We start from the raw sequence: 25,108 nt of genomic DNA, 5'->3' as shown, positions 1-25,108 counted from the left end.
GTCCAAACAATTTCCAAACGTGTAATAAATACCACCCTCCTATCAAATATATTAAATTTTTCCTTTTATGCTACTTCATCTATTTAATTTCCTAATTTATAGTAGTACTTAATTACAATAAAAAATAAGAAAGTATTTAAGAAGATTAAAATTGTATTTAGAAGAAAAGATTTCTTATTGCTCTCAATTATCTAATTGTTGCTCTAAAAATAGCGCCTCCCAAAATAATTGCAAAGCTATATATGCCGACTCTCGTTTGGGCATCGGACATTTCAATCATTGTGAAAAGAATCTATAATTTTGCACCAATCTTTAATTTTTCACCAATCTATAGATATTTAGCATTTCATCAATACAAACGTGGATCAATCAATCAATCAATCATCTTATCAGTCATTAAACAGTAGTGTTAGTTGTTCAGTATAGTACAAAAGTGAATCAATCAATCATATTATCGTAGCCTAGCCACCACCAGTGTTCCTGGTCCCGGGGATAATTTAATCTAAAATCAAGTTGTCGTTTTTAGAAGACCATCGCTGTCAAGCTCTATTCCTAGAGTCATCACCATTATTTGGAAGAAATAATTGTAATTTTTTTAACAAACTTTATTTCAAGTAAAATAAAATTTAAAAAAATTCAAAAATTGGAATGTTACATTCCGTTTCACTATTTCCACAAACGGAGATCTAGCGGTTGAAGTGGATGAGAAAAGGTTAAGCTAACCGTTCACGGTTCTCACCGGAGAGAAAGAAGATAAGAAGGGGGCGGAGAGCTGGCTGGTGGGATGGGGGTATCTTGCACAAGTTAGTTCTATCGATATGTATGAAGCTATCTTGCACAAGTTTTAAAGCATGTCATGTGGTAGTAATTGTACTAAAATCCGAGGTATATATTGCTAGTAGTGAAGTAGTAGTTGACTCAAACGCTTCAGTCGTTGAACATTACAGTAATTTGTTCAGTATAGTAGCAATTAATTGAATGTCTTGAATCAATGAATGAATGAATTAATCCATCAATTATCCAGTTCATAAGAATAGTAAGCCTCCTCTTCCTGGTCCCAGCGTTAATCAATCAATTTGTCTTTTTAGAAGACCATCACACTCACGGTCTGAATTGGTAAGTCAACAGTGTAGAGATAATAAGAAATAATTAAGTTTGATTAAGAAAGAAAAAAAAAATTTATAGAAAAAATATAAAAATAATATAGTCTATTAGATGGATTGTTTGTTTTTAGGACTCACTAGAAGGTCCTGGACTCATAAACCAGTTCGTTTAGATGCTACACCACACCTAAAGGAAGAATTCGTATCCTCTGCATTAACTCAAAAGGGAATCTTTTAAGTTAATAAATTTTGACCATCTGATCTATTTTAAGATTCGTGCAGACTAAATTCACACTAATATTAAAGGACCCCCTATATCATAAGCATGGACCGGATTGACTCCGTTTAAAATCAGACGGTTAAAATTCATTAACTCAAAAGATTCCTTTTTTAGTTAATGCAGAGGATACGTATGAACGGGTCCTGGTGTTCAGTTCCTTCAGGAATTTGCTAAAGGGAACCCCAGGATGGATTCCTTTATGTGCTGAATTTTGCTTGCGCTGCTATAAATTATTTTTTTAAGAATCTTTTTCAACCTAAATTGAAACTAAACCAAATAAATGTAAACATTCAATTTGCACAATCTATCCTTTAGGATATTTTTCTGAATGATTAACATTAAAGTATTAAACAGTCTAAATCATGTTATCTTCTCACGTATGCCTCTTGAATATTTTTTATAGCAAACAAATAATTATTGCTATCATATATTCATATCCATTAGCGAAACGGCCGATTTATATAATGAACAAAATAATGAAACGGTTAAAGAATAATTAAATGAACAAAATAATGAAACGGCCGATTTAATTTGTTCTTATCCAAGGTGCTAGCATGGCCCCTTGCATTATTACAAGGAGCAATTGTTAGACGTCTATTTCTCATTTAATTAGTGGTCCACATTAACATTCAAAGAATACCTACTCATTAAATGCTACACAATGATAGCGAGGATTTATTTTCCAAGGATGATATATATATTTCCATCCAATATTCATCTTCGTAAATCTTTCATATTAATGCTCAAAAGATCACGTTCTCTCGGCCAGTGTGTTGGCTAGATTTTTTCCGCAAGAGAAATGGTGAAATTTAATACATTTTAAGAGTGAAATATATACGAATTTTAAAAACTAAAGAATTGATATATGATGTACTCAACATGAGTTATTGACATTATAAAATGGACAGTAAGATTACGAACTGTGAACTAATTTTAACAATTGGGCACGATATCTTTTGGATGGATAGCTATTACAGCTTCGAATTATGAAATTTTATTTGAAAAACTAAAAATAAAAAATTGTGGAAAACTTAACTGTACGACTATGACACAACTTTTTTTTTTGCATGCACCAGAACCATACAACAAATGGTCGCCAATTTTACATTCGTGTTTCGAATATGCGACTTTCCATACAGAGAAAATTATTTTTTCCACTAGATCAAATTAAGGTTGGTTCTCAATACTGTATATAATAATAATGTGGTTATCAATACTGTATATTACATCAATCCAAATAAAACCTCTCACCGGATATACATTTATTATAAAACTTGTACATATATATTTTTTCTTCAATAGAAAAAGCTTATCTGTGGATTATTTTTTTCCTTTTTGGTTATAAATTCCCAATATATTATAATTTTTTTTTAAGAAAAGTAAAAGTAAAAGAACGTTGATAGAGAGATTGAGAGAAATGGCTCAGCTATGTTCAATGCCAGCTGTGTTCATAATTATCCAATGCCAGCTCATCAGCTGTGAAAGAAACAACTACCGAGTATACTAACGTAGATTGTTTTCCGGCCTGATCGCCTATATAATCAAACCCATCTTTGCCTACACTAGCTACCAAGTTATAATAATATTCTCTTACACTGGTGCACATTTCAAAAGACAGAAAAAAAAAATAGTGAAATGGCTGAGGCGGTTGTGAGTGTACTGGGCAAGCTTGCAGTTGTCATAGCGAACGAAACACAATTCTTGGGTGGGGTTGGGGCGAAAATCGAACATGTGCAGCGTGAGCTCAACCGAATCAAGACCTGCCTGATAGATGCCGACTCAAAACGAAAAACAAATGAGGGAGTGCGAACCTGGCTGAATGAGCTCCGTGATGTGGCCTATCACATCGAGGATGCAATCGACAACTTCTATCTCAAAGTTGGGTATAAAGATGCCACCGTTTTTCAAAAATTCGTGAAGGCGTGCAAGAATCCCATGAAGCTGTATACCCTCCACAATCTTGGCACAGAGCTCGATAATATTGAAAATCAACTCAAAGAGATCTATGAGAGCAGGAATCGCTATGACATCAAATTAGACCAACCAGTGGAAGATAAGAGCAAGGGATCAGAGGCTGTCAAAATGCCTCATCGAAGAGCTACTTATTCTGAAGTAGACGAAAATCAAGTCGTAGGCATGCAGGCTGACAAGGACAACATTCTGAAGCTGTTGCGTTGTGAGGAAACAACAAAGCTGGCAGTCATAACCATCGTGGGTATTGGCGGTCTTGGCAAGACTACCCTTGCATGTATGGTATACAAAAGGCAAGTGCAGAGTTTTTTTCAACTATGTTTTAAAGATATAAGAAAATTCCAACAATAAAAATAAGAGTTTGTCTAAGTTGCTACGTATTTCAACGATCAACTATTACTACTATTATAAATTACAATTTTGAAGATCCAATATTGATCCTAATAACTCAATTGTTCAATATAAAATCCCGAGATCGTAGTAATACATGTCTGCCACAATCACTATTGTTGAGAAACCTTGCTAGAAATCAATCTAATTATATATCTTCTTTGCTTATCTAAACAGTGCCATGGCAGATTTCGACTATCATATAAAGTTGCCGATATCTCAGCAATTCAATATGCGTGATATCTTAACAAAGATGGTCAGCGAGTACAAGAATGAGGTACCTAAAGATCGTGATGTGGGCTATTATGTTGGTGAGCTCAAAAGTGTTTTAAGTAGCAAAAGATATCTGATTATTTTAGATGATGTGTGGGGGGATGATCTATGGAATAACCTGAAAGATATATTGCCTAATGCTAATAAGAACGGGAGCAGGGTTTTGATAACTAGCCGAGATATTGAAATTGAAAAATCAGCTGAATACGAAACGATGCAATATGAACCCAAGATCTTAGATGATGGGAAAAGCCTAGATCTCCTCCTCAGAAAGGCTCTCCCTCATCAAGAACCTGATAAAGAATACCCTATCGATCTCCTTGAGCTTGCCAACAAACTATCAAAGAAATGTAAGGGGTTACCTCTGGCTTTGGTAATATTAGGTGGTATCCTTTCTAAACAACCGTCCTACCCTACGTGGGAAAGGATATTGCAGACCATGAATTGGCACTCAGATGACAATGATTGTATGCGAATTTTAGCAATGAGCTACCAAGATTTGCCTTACTATCTAAAGACTTGCTTCCAATATCTTGCTTTCTTCCCTGAAGACTATGTGATTTCCGCAAGATGCCTCATCAGAATGTGGGTAGCAGAGGGATTCATACCATTCAAGGATAAGCCAATGGAGATAATGGCTGAGGACTGCCTTGAGGAACTTGCTAAAAGGTATACATATATATATATATATATATATATTTTCTTTATCTTTATGAGGCAACGATACAATGTTCTTGCAAACTTTATTTTCACAAATTAAATGCTTCATATAACTCGGTTTAGGTATACATTATATATATACTATAATTTTATTATAGAATAGAGTAGAAAAGTAGAGAGCTTCTATAAAAAAAGTATATAAAAACAAACAAAAGGATCTAGTAAAGTGTAGTGCAAGATAAATAAAAATAAGCTACGATGCGTTATTATACTCTTGATTGCAAGATATATTATTATCCAATATATATATATATATATATAAATATATCGCTTGACTTGGGCGAGCCATGGAGTAAAACACGTTTGTACTCCACACCATATTTTCATTTTGAAAATTCAAACAACCGATTCGAACCTTCCAACATATTCTCTATATTGAAATGTGCTTGGAGACTAAATTTTATATTTTTTTGAATTTTTTTACTATTTATTGAGCCACTTTGAAAATATTTGTTTTACTGTGAACAGTAAACATTTCTGGACCACCGGATCAGCGATTTTCAAAGTGGCTTGATAAATAGTAAAAAAAAAATCCAAAAAATGTAAAATTTGGTATCCAAGCACATTTCAATATGGAGATCGTGTTGAGCGTTTGAATCGGTTGTTTGGACTTTCAAAATGAAAACATAGTATCATGGGACAAAAACTTGTTTTATTCTGTGACTCATTATTTTAGCCCATCTTTATATACATACTTCTTGTAAAATCTTTTACCAAATGCATGTTCTCGGTCTTTTTTTTGAATAATTATATTGTTCTCCGCAGCTACAGTAGAGGAATGTTACTATGGTCCCCACTAATTATATGGTACACCTTTTTTCAGTCCATGTACTTGTCCCTGCATCAACCTTTATAGGTATAAATACATGGGAACTAACAGATTAATACTTGTAAACTAAAATATTAATACTTGCATGCGTAACTTGATATGATGATTCCCCTTTTGCAGTCCCCCAATGGTCCCCACGTCAACCTTCATCTAATGAAGTAGTGGGGACCCTGTATTCCCACATCAAACTTCCTATAGAAAAAATAATTGACCTCATAAGTATAAATAATTTAGTGCATAAGTATCAATACTTGCAAAATAAAGTATTAATACTTACAAATTAAGATATTAATACTTTGATATGTAACTTAATATGATCAAACGTCTGAGAATTAAACTTTGTACAATGTATATACATATAAATATTTCAGTGCATAGATATAAATACTTTTAATACTTACAGACGTTATCCATCGCCATATGTAAAAAAAATATTAAGTACTGCGGTCCCCTCATATAGTTATGACAATATTGATATTTTGAGAAACGTATTTGGTCCCTCCTAGTCCCCTCCCCCCTCCCCCCATCCCCCATTTAGTTTGAGTGGTCCCCCATAGGTATTTATGGTGTGAGGAGAGTTTGGTATAAATATTTTCATTCATAGGTATCAATACTTTAAAAATTGTGCAGGGACGATACGAATTATATAAGGAAATTGTGCCGAAACAATCCCCTCAGATTAGTTATTAAAGTTATGTGCGCAAACAGTGGGAGGATAGAAGTGCAGTAACAGTTATCAGCATCCCCTTTTTTTATAGAGTCCACCAAAGATTATTTTCAATTACGTATCTTTCACTTGTGTTGTAAAAAAAAAAAAAAAATAGTAGATACGATTTGATACTAAAAAAAGTTTGAATATTTAACTTTTATTCGAATTTTCAACAAACATATATGTACATTAAAATATTTCTTTTTAAATCTAGAACAAAATTTACAAAAGTTCTTATTTCTATAGTTACGTACAAATTTCATTAATTGCATTCTAAATTTCAATGCATCTTAATAATCAGCACAAATTAATTTTATCTTTCAATTAATATAGGAACTAATAAGTCTAGTAAATCGGCATAAATTAATTTTATCTTTCAATTTATATAGGAACTAATGAGTCTAGTTACGATATATAACCTTTGTAATTATGACTGCAATACTTTTAGTATTTCCTAACTTATTTATAAAACAAAATTAATTCAGGAGTATGATTCAAGTGTTAAGCCGATTCACAAATGGTTTGATCAAGCACTTCCAGGTGCATGACATTCTACACAAATTGGCAATGGATGAAGCAAGGAATGAAAACTTTGTCACGGTTGTCAAACAAGTTCTGGCTGATAAAAAGTCTGACAAAAAAATCCGACGTGCTTCACTTCAATCCCAGAAGAAGGACTCAGATTTCAAAGAATATGTAGGTCCAAATACCCGTTCTTTATTTGTGTTCGTTACAGATATACCTTGCAATTGGAGCTGGTTGCATGGCTCTGAGTTTAGGCTACTTAAAGTTTTAGAAATAGTGGGTACGAAAGATAACATTATAGTATTAATATCATTAGGTGAGTTGATTCACCTGAAATACTTGGGGCTTAGAAACTTTGAAACATTCAGCTTCTCTTTTCATGGTATGAAAAGTCTCGAAACTCTGGAATTGCGAGGGATTAAATATGAAAAATTTGATGGCTTATGGACAATTAGTACATTGAGGCATGTACTGGTTGACTACTGGAGACCCATTCGTGGACAAATACCAAACGGTACCACAATAAGCAATCTACAGACCTTGAAGTGGGTATATTTTGAGGATGTATGTGATGCCAAGTTGCCCAACCTGCGTACATTAGGTATTAAAAATGATTCTGGAAAATGGGTATCATGGACTAATCTATTTCAAACATTGCACAACATGCGTAACTTGGAAATTAGATGGCTTTTATCTACAATCCCGATGGAGATTGTTTACCCAAAAGCACTTCCAAATTATCAGTATTTGCAAGCCTTATACTTGAATGGACCATGGCCAGAGAATGTCAATGTAGAGGCTAGCTTGCTTCCACCACTGCTCATTAAACTCACGCTTCAGAGATCCTACCTTAAGCAAAATCCAATGCCGGAGCTTGGGAAGTTGAATAGCCTAAAAAAACTTTGGTTGGGAGATGATGTAACTTATGGTTGGAAGGGTCCAATAATCTGTCCAGAAGGATTCCGTGCCCTACAATACTTGAAAGTGACTGATAGCAAAATCAAGGACTTGACGGTGAAAGAGGGGGTCATGCCAAAGCTTACATACCTCAAAGCGGAATTCAGTCTCGGGGTGCACCTACCTCCTGAGCTACAACACGTGACAATTGAACGTAAAAGATGGTGATCACTTTCTTTTTTTTGGTTTTGGGAGAAACGTCTATTATTAGTAACATATATATATGGTGCACTGTGCATGTATTATTCCATTAAATTTGCTTTTTGATTTTTGTACTATTATTCTTTTGTATTTTGTACACATGGAATTAAAGTAAACCGCGAGTACTACGTATGTATATTGATCTTTTCAAAGACGAGCTATATATATATATATATATATATATATATATGAAAAATTGATGGCATTAGTTTGTACATGCTGCTGTTGATCTTTTGTAACAACCCAACTTTTAAATATTGGTACAAATTTTAGAACATTGTAATATGTTTAGACTGACCTCGAACTTTTGTAAATAAAACATAACAACTATTTAAAAGTGATTTGGTGATAGCATCACATAAGTAATAATTTTAATGGCAATTACTCTGATTTCTTTATTTAATTATAAAGTAATACTAGTGATTAGATAGATTTTATTATTATTTTTGAAATATTTTTAGATTAACAACCTGTTGATTAAAATTAAGATTTTTATAACAATATGTTTAGTTCTTTAAAAATATTATATATATATGGGATGCGGTGTGCAAGTTATTCATTATGAGAATAAGTAGAATAATTAAACAATTTTCTTTTTCTTGTATCATAGCTTCATGTGGAGACACCTGTCAAATACTTTGATGGTTCATTTTCATCAGCTTATTCCGGTCCACTAATTTCTCCACCTGTCAAGCACTTGGATAATTCATTTTGAACACCCAATTCCACTAACTTTCTATTATTAATAATTTTTGAAACTTGATGATTTATCCATATCAAGTAAAGTGCGTTAAAACAATATATAATAATATATAATGGAATTTATTTTAAGTTTTAGCTACACATGTGGACACATGGCAACCACTACTCTTTTATCAAATTCTACAAGTTTACCCCCTCACCTAATTAACTTCATTTTATATATATCTGTCACGTGGCACTCTCTGCCTCTCCAATTTTCATTCCTTTTGTTCCATTTTTGTCTCGCATCTCTCTCATTCTCGCCCAGTCCGTCTCTAGCCTGGAAAATAACGGAGGTAGATCAATGGACAAAAGAGAGGAGAAAAGGAGTCTCGGCAGTCCAACGAAGCAGTGAGAAGAAGGAGACAGAGCTGATTGAAGTTTCTCGATTTCCAATTGGGTGATTACTTGAAATCTGTGGCTGCTCTCGAACGACTCGACCGACTCGATTCTAAACAGTGAACTGACTTCGAGTCTTATCGTTCTCAACATTAAAAGGTGCGGATTTCGAGTTATTCTTAGCCCCTTTCAACTAAGTAGGTTATTATTGTTGATTGCTTGTGGGTTTCTTGCTTGCCTTATATTGCACGTTGTGTGCTTATTGATTGCAATTTTACTTGTTGATTGTCTGTGTATTATGGTTAAATTAGTTGCTTGATTGTTATGTGGGTAGTATGAATAGTTTAATTATTGGATAACGGGTCCAATTTGCAATGCATGCTTAATTAATTAACATAAGGGTATTGACCAATTATAAAGGGACTACATTAAAATTGATATAAATGGTAAAATTAGTAGACCTCATAATAACATCCGCTAATTTGTTAACCAAATCAGTTGGTATTGGTATGGTGACAAACTATAGGCATATAGTACACTATAATGTTAAAATACTTGTGTGTTTTCGCTATATTGATTCTTGGAGTTTTATATGAAATTGTTTGAATTCTTTTTCTAGTTATGAGTACGTAATATGCATGCATAAAATAAGACTTGAATTGCATTGCGAATGTGGGTTGCATGGCATATGCATAGATGACATAAAGACATGAGTTGAACCACAAATTTTGCATGATATACTTGCATGCATGATACATCGTTTTATATGAACCATGCACTTGTTATAAATGCAACATGGTACAAAGCAACTTAGCTAAAGCATGAGTTTGATTTAAATGAACCTTAGCATGATATGGATGCATAGTAATTTTCACAAATGCATGACATGAATGCATAAATTTGCATGTGAGGTATATTTTATTGTTTGAATCTAAGAATGACTTGATTGAAGTACTTGGTATGCTTGAATTGACTTGTTTGAATTATATTATGCATTGTATTTATTAGTTGAGTCAAAAGGATGCATGCATGAGCATATTTTTATGAAGCATATTTTGAAACTAAAACATGACATGATATGGAAAGAATGATTCGTAACATGATATTGGGAACTGTGTTAAAGAACCAAATGTCTGAAACCTGACGATCATGTAGGCGCCCTATTCGGGGTAAGCATGCACTTTCTGTTATGTAGGCACTGAACTTGTAGCGCATAACAGAAATTGCATAGGCGCCATATTCGGGGTAAGCGTGTAATTTTTGTTATGTAGGCGCTGAACTTGTAGCGCATAACATAAATTGCATAGACGCCATATTCGTGGTAGCGTATGACTCGGTTATGTAGGCGCTGAACTTGTAGCGCATAACTTTAGTCATGTAGGCACCCTATTCGGGGTAAGCGCATAATTTCAGGTTATGACCATAACAAAAATTGTGTAGGCGCCATATTCATGGTAGCGCATGATCGGAGTCCTGTATGAGTCTTGACGGTCATGTAGACGCTGAACTTGTAGCGCATGATCGGTGTCATGTAGGCGCTGTACTTGTAGCACATGACCGACTTGTAGCACATGACCGAGTATTGTTAATACCAAAATGGTTACCTAATATAATAATATTTTATTCTATCATGAATAGTCATGAATAAAGCATGACATATTGAAGTTTTATTTTTAAAACTTAGATGAGTTTTCTTAAAAATTCTACACATGAACATTGAGCATTGCATGAAGTGAATTTATATTATGTTACTTAATATGTGTACTTTTATTTAGGTTATATTGTTTGAAAATGTTGGTGACCAGTTATGTCTCATGTGATATGTTAATTATTTTGGCTTAAACATTGGTGCATTTGACATATAAATGAGCATTGCATAATAAAAATTAATGTTAGGGTAAAGTATTGAGATAAATGCATATTTGTTTTCTTTTATATGAGAAATTTGCATGCTACCTGATTGGTTTCAGTTTCGTTTGTTATTTCCTGGATTTCTATAATTATTGTTATTTCATTATAATTAAACTCCGTGCAGGATTGGTTTAGTTGGATGAGCCTTAGAATAACTCGATTGGAACTGAATACCGCACTGGGAGATTTTCAATCTCTCACATTTCCACTTCAGTGGGTTCCAGGTACAAAGCACGGGACACAAAAGTGAGATGCCGAACTAGAGGACTGCATGACATGCCACAAAGATGAGTATTTGGTTCACTTTAAATAAATCTGTTATGGTATTTCGATTGGATTTTATTGTACCATAAGAGGTTTATTTTCAATTTGTTTGTTTCATGTAAATTTCTAAACTTTAAAGAAAAGTTTATCCATGTGTTGTGGCTCTTGTCTTGTCATTAGTAATGTATGTATATATATATATATTGTATATGACTATAGATTCGCCTTGCGCTGATGAGCACGGTGGGTTGTCTGTCCTGTTGTCGGGGTGTGACAACTTTATACTCTAATTCTTGTATATTTTTTTTCCTTCTCGTATATTTTAAATTGAGTGCTGGTGCTAAGATATATATATATATAGAGAGAAAGAGATGAGCTATGGTGAGCTATAGAGTAAAAGAGTTGTTTTACTCCATGGCAAAAGAAATTCATTTTAAAAATTCAAACAACAGATCCGAACTGTTCAACATGATCTCCATATTGAAATGTGCTTGGAGACCAAATTTTATATTTTTTTTGAATTTTTTTACTATTAATTAAGCTTCTTTGAAAATCGCTGATTTTTTATTGTTTTTTACTGTTCACCCGGATTTTATGATTTTCAAATTGCTTAATAAATAATAAAAAAAAAATTCAAAAAATATAAAATTTAGTTTTCAAGCATATTTTATTATGTACAACATGTTGGAAGGTTCGAATCAGCTATTTGAACTTTAAAAATAAAGATACTGCATAGAGTATAAATGTGTTTTACTTTATAGCTCACCGTAGCTCATCTTTCTCTCTCTATATATATATTCTTTTTTTTTGTGTGTGTTCTACTTGAATATTGTATTTCTTTCAAGTCTCGTAAGAGGTTTGTTATTAAGTGATTGAGCTCTTATTTATTATTACAACAGCGTTAGGGGAGGAATTGGAACACAAAAATTATAATCTATTTTAAGGCAGAATTGTAGGTTTGTTATTGTAGCATTAATGATGATGACTAATGAATTACTTATATGGAGATCACTTGACTCCTCTATTTTTTGCTTGAATTTGAAAAATAAGGTTTCGAGATTGAGATGATGGTGGTGGTACAAACGAATCTTGTTTTTTGTTTGTTTCTCGCTAATATGAAATTTCTATTTTTTTCAAGATTTAAAATGAGAAGATTAGCAAGATCTCGTGAGATCATTGATTTATAAAATTTTTTTGAGGAGGGATTCATTTACACCCTTTTTTGATGACACCGGAAAATTACACCTTACATTTTCAAAGTCCAAACAGTATCCCGTTCAACATGATGGATATATTAAAATGCACTTGCAGATCAAATTTTACATTTTTTTTTATTTTTTTTCCTATTTATTAGATGGATACAAAAATTAAAAAAATGTAAAATTTGATCTACAAGCATATTTTAATATATCCATCATGTTGAACGATTTGAATGAATTGTTTGGACTTTGAAATTTTTGAAAATATAAGATGTAACCTAGTGTCACCAAAAACAGTGTAAGTGGATCCCTCCTCATTTTTCTTTTAGGACAAGTTCCAAATCCTTCGAGCTCTAGAAGAGAACAAGGTGGAGTTAGCTACACAGCTATTCGAGGGACATGCACGGTTCTGGTGGCAGGAAGTTCAGCGCCAGAACACTGGCCCTGTAAATTGGATAAATTTTAGTTTAGTTTGGCTTGGATTTGTTTCGACTTGGGTTTGATTTTAGCTTTGTTTGGATTGGTTTGGTTTTTGTTTCGATCGGTTTGGTATTGGTTAAAAGTAGGACGTACGTATGATACTCGCCTTGACATTTGGGACTTGGAAGACTAATATGTATGATTCTCGTCTTCATGTTTGGCGTTTTAAGGAGTTTTAGACATTCAAATAATTTCTGGAGATTTTTGGAAGTTCACATATATTTTATATGATTTTCCTGGTATCTTAGATTATGCATATGAATTTTCTGGACCTGCAGATATATTTTATTTGTTTTTTGAGTCTTTCAATATTTTCTGTGAATATTGAGAGTGTCTAAGTAATTTATATGAAATTTTCAGACTCTCTAGATAATTTCTGTTAATTTTATAGACTCAATAATTTATATGAATTTTCTGAACTTTCTAGACATATTCTGGAATTTATTTGAATATCTAAAGTTTCCATGATTTTCAGGATTTCCGAGGACTTTGTAAAAATTATGGGAACTTGGATAAGTTTTAAAATTATTGCAAGGTGGATTTGGCAACTTTTTAAACACCAAGGACTTTGTCTGCAAGTCAGATAAAATCGCAACGGGCATCCTGTAAATTCCTAAAAGCTGTGGTTCAGATTTTTGAAATCTTAAAGGCTTTCTCGCGAAAATGGCTTCTCTCGGAATCTCTAAAGTTCTCTGGGCTTCTCATTCTCTTTGGGTTAAGTTTCATTTATTTAGGCCTTCTTCCTTTTATTCTTATATGCTGAGCTTTCTTCTACTGAACCATTGACGGGCCGAAATGTTATACAACGATGGGCCTTTCAAATTTAAACGATTTCTTCTGACATAATGGGTCCCAGCTGCCAGTAACAGAGACCATTTATGACATCTTTTTATGTTTCACACGGCGTCAAGATTCCCACATGAGCATTTACATAACAGTTTTGTTGAACATATGTGTAAATTAAGAAAACGAACTGTTAAACATAAAAGAAACATTCTGTTCTATGTTAACATAAAATAAATTTGATAATCAGAAATTATGCAATCAAGCCCTTCAGTTTTCCTTTTTATTGCAATTGACACATCAAATCCTATCCATTCATGAGAACATTAAATATGTCATGGTTGATTTAAGGAAAGAGGGCAGAGACAAAACAAAAAGGAAAACCAAAGTGAAGAAAAGCGAATGGAATCAACAAGAAGAAGATATGCAAAGAATTTGTGTTAGCTTTTCCATGGTTCATCTTTTGATAATATACCCAGAGAAAAGTTCACTAGTGTCTGAGTGAGGATTAAATTGTGTTAGCTCTTTCATTGGGCCACCGTTGGCCCAAAAATGAAAGAGGCCTAAAACGCAAGAGGCTCTGTAGAGAAGTTTGATAATGGACTTGAGTGAATTGGGATATCGGACAAAAGAGGATTTGCCTGTGTATTTTCAGTCGGTGATTAACAAATGGTCTTGAAATTAATTTTATAGAAATTAATCACCTTGCGTTACTGAGAAAATGCAAACAGAATGGACTGGATTGTAAATTTTTACAAGTTAAACCATCCTCCTTTGAACTTTTCCTATACCTTCATGCCGAATTATTTCATCATTTATCCTTCATTAATAAAATAAAAGTTAAATTAAATGTCTCGAAAAGGGTAGAATATAATAGAATAAAATAAAGTAAAACATAGAATAGAACAAAGTTGGCACAATAGCCAGGAAAGTGGAAAATGTCGAAATATAGAATAGAATAAAATAAAGTAAAATAAAAGCTGAATTCTCCAAGCATTTAGCATGCATGATTACCATTATGCCCCACATGAAAGTGACATTTATTCTTGATGAACTACAAGTGACCGATATTATTAAATTATTAATAAATAAACACGCATGAAGGGATTAATTCAGGATTTTCGTCAAATTTTCGTCAATGAGTGGTAAAAAAATAGCGAGTCTGGTTTAAATAACTAATTAGATTCAAATCTATTAGCTAATCAGATACTAGATAAAAAACAATACTCTAACATATAATTTTTAATTCTCTAACTTCTAATTTCTAATTATTATAATTTTAACTCTAATTACAAATCACAAAACTTTAGGGGAGGGGGGAGTCTATAGATATCAATGAAAGTTTGAAATCCAGGAGGGCAGTTGCACCTTGGCTCCATCTGAGTCCGCCCTAGTAAACACGTAGGTTATAGTCTATTTTGTCTTGAAGCATCACGGCTACAAAAACGTTAACCACACATGAGATATCATACACAGATGCGAGAAAATCCCAAATAAACAATGTAATGAAAGGAGGCGCTCGCGCGAAAATAAGCTCAGCATACACACACAGTCATTTAAAACACAACGGTGTACTAAAGACACCTATAGAAGTACCTTTCGTGATCCCAACCGTCCTCTCACACATGGCATGACATGATCAGGATCAAATAATTTCTGGAGAAAATACCTTGTAAATGACCAAGACCAGGAACAAAGAGGAAGTGAGGAGAAAAGGATGGAGTCACAAGAGCAGGGTAGGTACAAAAAAGACGGATGAGAAATATTTTTCTAAATTAATAAGTTAATATTAAGCAGTTAAAAATATATTATAGATATTTCCAATTAATAAAACCCCCAAAACATATTAATAAGGACAAAATCATTTTATATATGCTGCATGCTTCTCATCAAACATTTGATGAAATATAGTTTATTGTGGGTGACGTTGTATTTTAAAAAAAAAAAGTAAATATAAGTGTAGACATATATTTTTATTTAAATTATCTGATTAATCAATTATGCTACGTACTGTAGACATATATTTGTTATTATCCAAAAAAGTAAATATAAGTGTAGCTTATTTAAAAATTATAAAGTTAAACCAGAGGAATTAATTTCCTAATCAATCTGGCACACATATATGTTTTTTACTATTTCATAGCTACAATATCGAAAAAAATTATGTAAGGTTCTTAGAAGTTAGAACCTCCTTTGTACGTATAGTTTGGCACAAATCCTTTGCTTAATAACAACTGCATTTTTTCTATCTCTCTAAAGGGTTATGTTGTCTCCCCCCTAATTATTTTGAGATGAATCGTACAGAAGAAGCTTGGGCGTACAGCAGGTATGCGATCAATGGTTTGCCATCCCATGTTTGTAACAAACATCTTCAGGATATTTATCATTCTTATTTTTCACTGCATTATTATTCTTTATTTTGTTGTATTGATCATCACGTTGATAAACATTATTGCTACCATGCCTACGACCAAGGGGCTGAAACAACAAAGCAAGGGGCTGTTGAAAATTGAGAAGAAAGCAAGGGGCTGAAACAACAAAGAAAGGAAAAGAAAAAAAGAAAAGAAAAAAGTAAGAAAAAGGAAAATGAGAAAGGAAAAGAAAAAAAAATGACCTACTAGATATTTTTTTTACAGTTGCTAGCTAGCATTTGTTTCGTTAATTATTTCAAAAAGTCACTTAATTAGTACGAGCGGTATAATTTAACTTGCGAAAACAAATCAAATTAGACTAAGCACCAGTTTGCTTTCTGACCTGTTGACTGTTGTCCCCAAAAATTGTTATTAAAAAAATTATAGCATCTTTAATTCACACATTTACTGTATTGAAAAAAAATGGGACAAACTATTTTTCTTTATGATAATTGTAGCGTATATTTAATTGTCATTCTATATCCAACTCTAAATAATCTAATTTTTAAATTTTTAAATTGGATGTATCTACAATTTGCTTAACAAAGTATATATTATATTCGAATCAAGTTTCAGTTAATTTTTTTTTTAAGATAATTGGCTGGAAATGCTCCTTTTTTGGCTTCCTAATCGTAAGTGGCAATCCTAGATATTTCATTGGAAGCTGTGATAACGGACTATCAATGATGCTTTCTATTACCTGTATTGCACTCAAAGGTATCGATATTGGAACAAAATTACTCTTTTCTCTATTTATTTTCAACCCCGAAAGCGATTGGTAGGTTTAAGATTTATTGGAAGAAATAATAGAGAACCAATCCGGTGCATAAAGTTTTAAGATTTAAAGAGTGCAGCTAAATTTCTAGCTAATTTGGTAAATTTCATATTTGTCGAACTAAAATTCAAATCGGACTTGATCAAAGAAACGACAAAAAAGCTGCTACCAAAATTATATGATTAATTACTTGTTTTGCTCTTATTGTTCAATGCATCGAGTCGTTCAATATATGCATCAAGTGGCCTGGCATTTTAATTATGAAAAGTATGGAGGAGTAGGAACCTTAATGAACTAAACAGGTTATAGTCTAGTTTGTCTTGACGAATGCATGCGCATCAATATAATATCTGCATTTCTGTACTATATATTTTATAAAATAATTAAACAATTTATTATTTTCAAGAAATAATTAATAAACTAAACAAGTAACTTCCATGAACCTGGAGATCTACTTTGACCGGAAGATCAAATCAAATTAGACAACGAAGCTTCCGTTTGGTTTCCGGCCAGTTCGCCTATTTAATGAGAGCATCTTTAACTTAATTCATAGTCATCTGCAATAGGTAATAATTAATATCCTCTTACACCTATCAACACAGAAATGGCTCAAGCGGTTTTGAATATTGTGGTAAGCAAGCTTGCCAATATTATCGAGAAAGAAATCGAGCACTTGGGTGGGGTTGGGAGGAAAGTCCAACGGGTGCAGCGTGAGCTCATCCGTATCCGGTGCTGCTTGAGAGATGCAGCCTCAAAAAGCAATGGAGATGTGAGCGTGCAGAACTGGTTAAATGAGCTCCGCGATGCAGCCTATCACATTGAGGATGCAATCGACACCTTTCTGGAAGTTGATGAACAGCTTAAAGAAGATTCGAGCTTTTTACCAAAATTCAAGAAGCTGCGTCACATGCCCCAGGATATGTGTCATCACCACAAGCTTGGCACTGAGCTTGATAACATTGAAAATCTTCTCAAATAAATCTCTGAAAGCAAGGTTCGCTATGGAATTGAAGACCTACAAGACATTGTGGGTGAGGCAGTCAGAATGCCTTTTCGGAGAGCTACTTATCAAGAAGTCGATGAAACTGAAGTTGTAGGCCTGCAGGCCAACAAGAACAACATTCTACAGCTGTTGCGCCGTGAACAAACACCTAGACGGGCCGTCATAACGATCGTGGGTGCCGGTGGTCTAGGAAAGACTACCCTTGCAAGTATGGTATACAGAAGGCAAGTGCAAATTTTTCTTTATATCTATGTTTTAATTATATAAAATAATTACAACAATAATAATAATAGTTAGTCTGAGTTGCTGTGTATAGAAATAATCATCTAACAGCTCAATTTTTCAATATAATGCTGAGATCTTAGTAATACATGACTGCAACAATCACTATTGTTCATAAACCATGTCAGAAATCAATCTAATAATATATTTTTCTTTGCCTGTGTACCAGTGCCAAGGCAGATTTCAGCTATCATATAATGCTATCAATCTCTCGGCAGTTCAGTCTAACTGATCTCTTAAATAAGATGCTCAGCAAGTACATCGATTTTGTGCCTAAGGATAGGGATGTTGACTATTATGCTGGCGAGCACAACAATTTTTTAAGTAGTGAAAGATATCTCATTATTCTAGATGATGTGTGGACGAATGATGTGTGGAATGAACTGAAATATATATTGCCTAATGTTAAGAATGGCAGTCGAGTTTTGATTACGAGCAGGTTTATCGAAGTTGCTACATTGGCTAACTCCCAGATGCCACCATACGAACTCAACTTCTTAGATGAGAAGGAAAGCCTAGATCTCCTCCTCCAAAAGGCTCTCCCTTATCAAGAATCCGATGAAGAATGCCCTAACGATCTCCTTGACCTTGCACACAAATTATCAAAGAAGTGTAAGGGTTTACCTCTGGCTTTGATAGTATTAGGTGATATCATTTCAAGCAAAGAACCATCTTACCCTGCGTGGGAAAGGGTTCTGAAAACAATGAATTGGCACTCGGATGGCAGTGGGTGCATGCGAGTCTTAGCAATGAGCTACGAAGATATGCCTTATTATCTTAAGGCATGCTTCCAATATCTTGCTTTTTTTCCTGAAGACCATGTAATTTCTGCAAAACGTTTGATCCGAATGTGGATAGCAGAAGGGTTTATAACACTCGAGGGTAGGCCAACAATAGAGATAATGGCAGAGGACTACGTTGAGGAACTTTCTAAAAGGTTATTTTATCCTTATTTTTAATCAGGCAAATACATAATATATTATTGCAAACATTTTTCCACAAATTCTTTTCCAAGAAAATACAAGTCCCTTCACTTGTTATCATATATACACCTCTTTCTAATATTATGATTTATTCTCTTATAATTAGTTTTTTCCTCGGAATAAGCCCTTCTACCTAGTGCATGTTCTCAATTAGGCATCTTTGACTTATGAATTCACTTAGCAGCAGCTGCTAAGATTTTTTATTTTTTTTAAAATAAAAAAGAGAGTGTGAGAGAGAATAAAACTGAAATTTGATTTTTAATAATAATTTTGCGTGAGGGATTAGAATTTTATAAAAATAATTTTATTTTTTTTAATATTGTACAAAATTTTAACCCAACATATGTACATTCAAATAGTTGTCTTCAAATCTAGCTTAAAGTAAAATTTATAAAACTACTTATTTATAGACTTGCATACCAATTTCATTAATTGTATAATTAATTTCAATGCATCTTAGTAATCAGCGTAAGTTAATTTTATACTACAATTTATATAGGAACTAATGTGTCTAGTTAGGATATATTAACCTTTGTAATTTAGACCGAAAATACTGACTATTTTATAAATTAATCAAAATTATTTCAGGAGTATGATTCAAGTCTTAAGCCGATCCACGAATGGCTTGATCAAGCACTTCCAGGTGCATGATATTCTACGATATTTGGCAATGAATGAAGCCGGGCATGAAAACTTTGTCACAGTTTTCTCACAAGTTTCGGCTGGCAAAAAGCCCGACGGAATAATCCGACGTGCTTCACTGCAAGCCCAAGAGAAGAATTCACAATTCATTGAATATGTAGGTCCAAATACCCGTTCTTTATTTTTGTTCGATACAGATGGATATTTTCAAAGGAGCTTACATTGCTCTAATTTTAGGCTACTTAAAGTTTTAGAAATAGTGGGTAACATTAGAGATGTAATAGAATTAAAATCATTAGATAAGTTGATTCACCTGAAATACTTGGGGCTTAGAAACTGTACAACTAAGCGTTTCTCTTTTCATGGGATGAAAAGTCTTGAAACTCTGGAATTGCGAGAAACTAGATATAGCAAATGTAATGGCTTGTGGACAATTAGTACATTGAAGCATGTACTTGTTGACTACAGTAGTGCCATTCGTGAACTACCAAAGGGTACCCCAATAAGCAATCTACAGACCCTGAAGTGGGTAAAATTTCGGGATGTATGTGATGCCAAGTTGCCCAACCTGCGTACATTAGCTATCGAAAACTATTCCGGAGAATGGGTGTCAATGAATAATCTATTTCAAACATTGCGCAACTTGCGTAAATTGAAAATTGATTGTAGTGGTAAAATCCCGATGGATATTGTTTACCCAAAAGCACTCTCAAATTATCAGAATTTGCAATCCTTATACTTGAAAGGAGAATGGCCAGAGAATGTCAATGTAGAGGCTAGCTTGCTTCCACCACAGATCATTAAACTCAAGCTTAAGGGATCCCGCCTTAATCATAATCCAATGCCGGAGTTTGGGAAGTTGAATAGCTTAAAAAAACTTTTCTTGGGAAAGAGAGTGTTAACTGACAATTGGGAGGGTCCAATAATCTGTCCAAAAGGATTCCATGCCCTACAATACTTGAAAGTGATGGATGATAAGGACTTGACGGTGGCACAGGGGGTTATGCCAAAGCTTACATACCTCAAAGCGAAATCCATTATCTCGGTGCACCTACCTCTTGAGCTACAGCACGTCGCAATTGAACGTAAAAGTCGGTGATCACTTGCTTTCTCCTTTCACTTTTTTTTTTGGAGAAACGTCTATTATTAGTAACATATATATGGTGTAGTGTGCATGTGTATTATTCCATTAATTTTTTTTTTTACTATTACTCTTTTGTAATTTGTACACATGGAATTAAAGTAAACCGCAAGAACGGATATGATCCATTTAATTTGTCTTTTGTTTTCTGTACTATTATTGATCTTTTCAGAGACGAACTATATATATATATATATATATATGAAAAATTGATGGCGCATTAGTATGTACATGCTGTTGTTGATCTTTATACTCTAATTCTTGTATATTTTTTTTCCTTCTTTGGCTATCAGGGCACGTACAACAATAGATGCATCTAGATTTTAAATTGATTACGGGTGCTAAGATATATTAGTTTAAAAAAGATGCTTCCTTCTACCCTTTTTTTTTTTTGTGTTCTACTTGAATATTGTATTTCTTTCAATTCTCGTAAGAGATTTGTTATTAAGTCATCATGTGATTGAGCTCTTCTTTATTATTATAACAGCGTTAGCGGAGGAATTGGAACACAAAAATTATAAGCTATTTTAAGGCAGAATTGTAGGTTTGTTATTGTAGTATTAATGATGATGACTAATGAATTATTTATATGGAGATCACTTGACTCCTCTAGCTATTTTTTGCTTGAATTTCAGAAATAAGGTTTCGAGATTGAGATGATGGTGGTGGTACAAACGAATCTTGTTTTTGTTTGTTTCTCGCTAATATGAAATTTCTATTTTTTCAAGATTTAAAATGAGAAGATTAGCAAGATCTCGTGAGATCATTGATTTATAAATATTTTTCTTGAGGAGGGATCCATCTACACCCTTTTTTGGTGACACTGGAAAATTATACCTTACATTTTCAAAGTCCAAACTGTTCAACATGATAGATATATTAAAATGAGCTTGCAGATTGAATTTTACATTTTTTTATTTATTTCCTATTTATTAGATGGATACAAAAATTAAAATAAATGTAAAATTTGATCTGCAAGCACATTTTAATATATCTATCATGTTGAACGATTTGAATCGACTGTTTGGACTTTGAAATTTTTGAAAATGTGAGTAACCTAGTGTTACCAAAAACGGTGTAAGTGGATCCCTCCTCATTTTTCTTTTAGGAAATTTTTTGTTTATTTTGTATGTGGAATCAGTTGACATTGTTTAATTAAAGTCAAAGAGAGAATTATTGTTTTATTTTAATGTCTTACTAGAACAAATTAATGTTTCATATTTGAACTTGTGGATCCGGATCTGACGCCCGCATCCCCATTCTCTGACGAGTCACTGTACCGACGACCTCTCTGAGAACTACTATTGGATCTAGATTTGCTATACCCGTTTCCAAATGCAGATCTCCATTCGTCTCCCTCTGCCTTGCTCTCAGCTGCACTACTCTCTGATTCTCTCTGATCCAAGAAAAACAGCATGTGAGCAGTTCGGATTTTTGCATATACCAAGATCTTTCATTTCAAATTCTTTCTTTAATAATTTTGCAGTTTTTTCGATCTCTTCAGGAGACCCAATGATATTTAAATCATCAACATATACTGCAATAATTGTAAAATATGAGTTTGATCTTCTAATAAAAGCACATACTGCAATAATTGTAAAATCTGAGTTTGATCTTCTAATAAAAACACAGGGACTAATTACATCATATTTATATTCTTCTTTTAAGAGATATTCCTTGCTTTGTTTTATTTTTCAAGTTTGATTAATTTACTTTGATTTCAAAGCTCAAATGTCTAGAGCTACTTTTTCTATGTTATATTTTGAGTGTTACAAAATTTTTGTAGCCAGTAATTAATGAAATCAAATGAGGACATGACCCTGAAATTTTTTTTCTCAAAAACAAAAGAGCAAGACCAACAAAAGTTGATCAATTGAATTTACGACACTCATAAAAATACTGATCCAAATGTCCAAACAATTTCCAAACGTGTAATAAATACCACCCTCCTATCAAATATATTAAATTTTTCCTTTTATGCTACTTCATCTATTTAATTTCCTAATTTATAGTAGTACTTAATTACAATAAAAAATAAGAAAGTATTTAAGAAGATTAAAATTGTATTTAGAAGAAAAGATTTCTTATTGCTCTCAATTATCTAATTGTTGCTCTAAAAATAGCGCCTCCCAAAATAATTGCAAAGCTATATATGCCGACTCTCGTTTGGGCATCGGACATTTCAATCATTGTGAAAAGAATCTATAATTTTGCACCAATCTTTAATTTTTCACCAATCTATAGATATTTAGCATTTCATCAATACAAACGTGGATCAATCAATCAATCAATCATCTTATCAGTCATTAAACAGTAGTGTTAGTTGTTCAGTATAGTACAAAAGTGAATCAATCAATCATATTATCGTAGCCTAGCCACCACCAGTGTTCCTGGTCCCGGGGATAATTTAATCTAAAATCAAGTTGTCGTTTTTAGAAGACCATCGCTGTCAAGCTCTATTCCTAGAGTCATCACCATTATTTGGAAGAAATAATTGTAATTTTTTTAACAAACTTTATTTCAAGTAAAATAAAATTTAAAAAAATTCAAAAATTGGAATGTTACATTCCGTTTCACTATTTCCACAAACGGAGATCTAGCGGTTGAAGTGGATGAGAAAAGGTTAAGCTAACCGTTCACGGTTCTCACCGGAGAGAAAGAAGATAAGAAGGGGGCGGAGAGCTGGCTGGTGGGATGGGGGTATCTTGCACAAGTTAGTTCTATCGATATGTATGAAGCTATCTTGCACAAGTTTTAAAGCATGTCATGTGGTAGTAATTGTACTAAAATCCGAGGTATATATTGCTAGTAGTGAAGTAGTAGTTGACTCAAACGCTTCAGTCGTTGAACATTACAGTAATTTGTTCAGTATAGTAGCAATTAATTGAATGTCTTGAATCAATGAATGAATGAATTAATCCATCAATTATCCAGTTCATAAGAATAGTAAGCCTCCTCTTCCTGGTCCCAGCGTTAATCAATCAATTTGTCTTTTTAGAAGACCATCACACTCACGGTCTGAATTGGTAAGTCAACAGTGTAGAGATAATAAGAAATAATTAAGTTTGATTAAGAAAGAAAAAAAAAATTTATAGAAAAAATATAAAAATAATATAGTCTATTAGATGGATTGTTTGTTTTTAGGACTCACTAGAAGGTCCTGGACTCATAAACCAGTTCGTTTAGATGCTACACCACACCTAAAGGAAGAATTCGTATCCTCTGCATTAACTCAAAAGGGAATCTTTTAAGTTAATAAATTTTGACCATCTGATCTATTTTAAGATTCGTGCAGACTAAATTCACACTAATATTAAAGGACCCCCTATATCATAAGCATGGACCGGATTGGCTCCGTTTAAAATCAGACGGTTAAAATTCATTAACTCAAAAGATTCCTTTTTTAGTTAATGCAGAGGATACGTATGAACGGGTCCTGGTGTTCAGTTCCTTCAGGAATTTGCTAAAGGGAACCCCAGGATGGATTCCTTTATGTGCTGAATTTTGCTTGCGCTGCTATAAATTATTTTTTTAAGAATCTTTTTCAACCTAAATTGAAACTAAACCAAATAAATGTAAACATTCAATTTGCACAATCTATCCTTTAGGATATTTTTCTGAATGATTAACATTAAAGTATTAAACAGTCTAAATCATGTTATCTTCTCACGTATGCCTCTTGAATATTTTTTATAGCAAACAAATAATTATTGCTATCATATATTCATATCCATTAGCGAAACGGCCGATTTATATAATGAACAAAATAATGAAACGGTTAAAGAATAATTAAATGAACAAAATAATGAAACGGCCGATTTAATTTGTTCTTATCCAAGGTGCTAGCATGGCCCCTTGCATTATTACAAGGAGCAATTGTTAGACGTCTATTTCTCATTTAATTAGTGGTCCACATTAACATTCAAAGAATACCTACTCATTAAATGCTACACAATGATAGCGAGGATTTATTTTCCAAGGATGATATATATATTTCCATCCAATATTCATCTTCGTAAATCTTTCATATTAATGCTCAAAAGATCACGTTCTCTCGGCCAGTGTGTTGGCTAGATTTTTTCCGCAAGAGAAATGGTGAAATTTAATACATTTTAAGAGTGAAATATATACGAATTTTAAAAACTAAAGAATTGATATATGATGTACTCAACATGAGTTATTGACATTATAAAATG

The 25,108-nt window shown here is 33.1% G+C and overlaps 1 protein-coding gene and 1 long non-coding RNA gene across 5 annotated transcripts in view; both read left to right on the top strand.

Annotated features, from left to right (window-relative positions):
• LOC144560066 (disease resistance protein RPP13-like) overlaps positions 1–20,968 on the top strand; it is a 51,233-nt gene extending 30,265 nt beyond the window's left edge. Inside the window, exons 1-3 of one of the 4 annotated variants that reach the window (XM_078309211.1) lie at positions 2,924–3,647; positions 18,316–19,083; positions 19,718–20,961. In XM_078309211.1, the coding sequence (XP_078165337.1) occupies positions 3,019–3,647; positions 18,316–19,083; positions 19,718–20,870 (2,550 nt within the window). In that variant the 5' untranslated portion in view covers positions 2,924–3,018 and the 3' untranslated portion in view covers positions 20,871–20,961. Of the gene's footprint in view, positions 1–2,923; positions 3,648–3,921; positions 4,687–17,294; positions 18,089–18,315; positions 19,084–19,717 lie in introns of those variants that run through there. The other 3 variants (XM_078309215.1, XM_078309212.1, XM_078309210.1) reach the window with 3 other exon arrangements.
• LOC144560729 (uncharacterized) lies at positions 8,898–11,527 on the top strand. Its single transcript, XR_013513459.1, has 2 exons — positions 8,898–9,197; positions 11,074–11,527. It is a non-coding gene; the product is annotated as an uncharacterized LOC144560729 (long non-coding RNA).
• Positions 20,969–25,108: the final 4,140 nt, after the last annotated feature.

This window comes from Carex rostrata, chromosome 10, assembly GCF_964058835.1.
Source record: "Carex rostrata chromosome 10, lpCarRost1.2, whole genome shotgun sequence".
In the NCBI taxonomy this organism is placed as follows: Eukaryota; Viridiplantae; Streptophyta; class Magnoliopsida; order Poales; family Cyperaceae; genus Carex; species Carex rostrata.
This window is presented reverse-complemented; position numbering and strand designations above follow the sequence as displayed.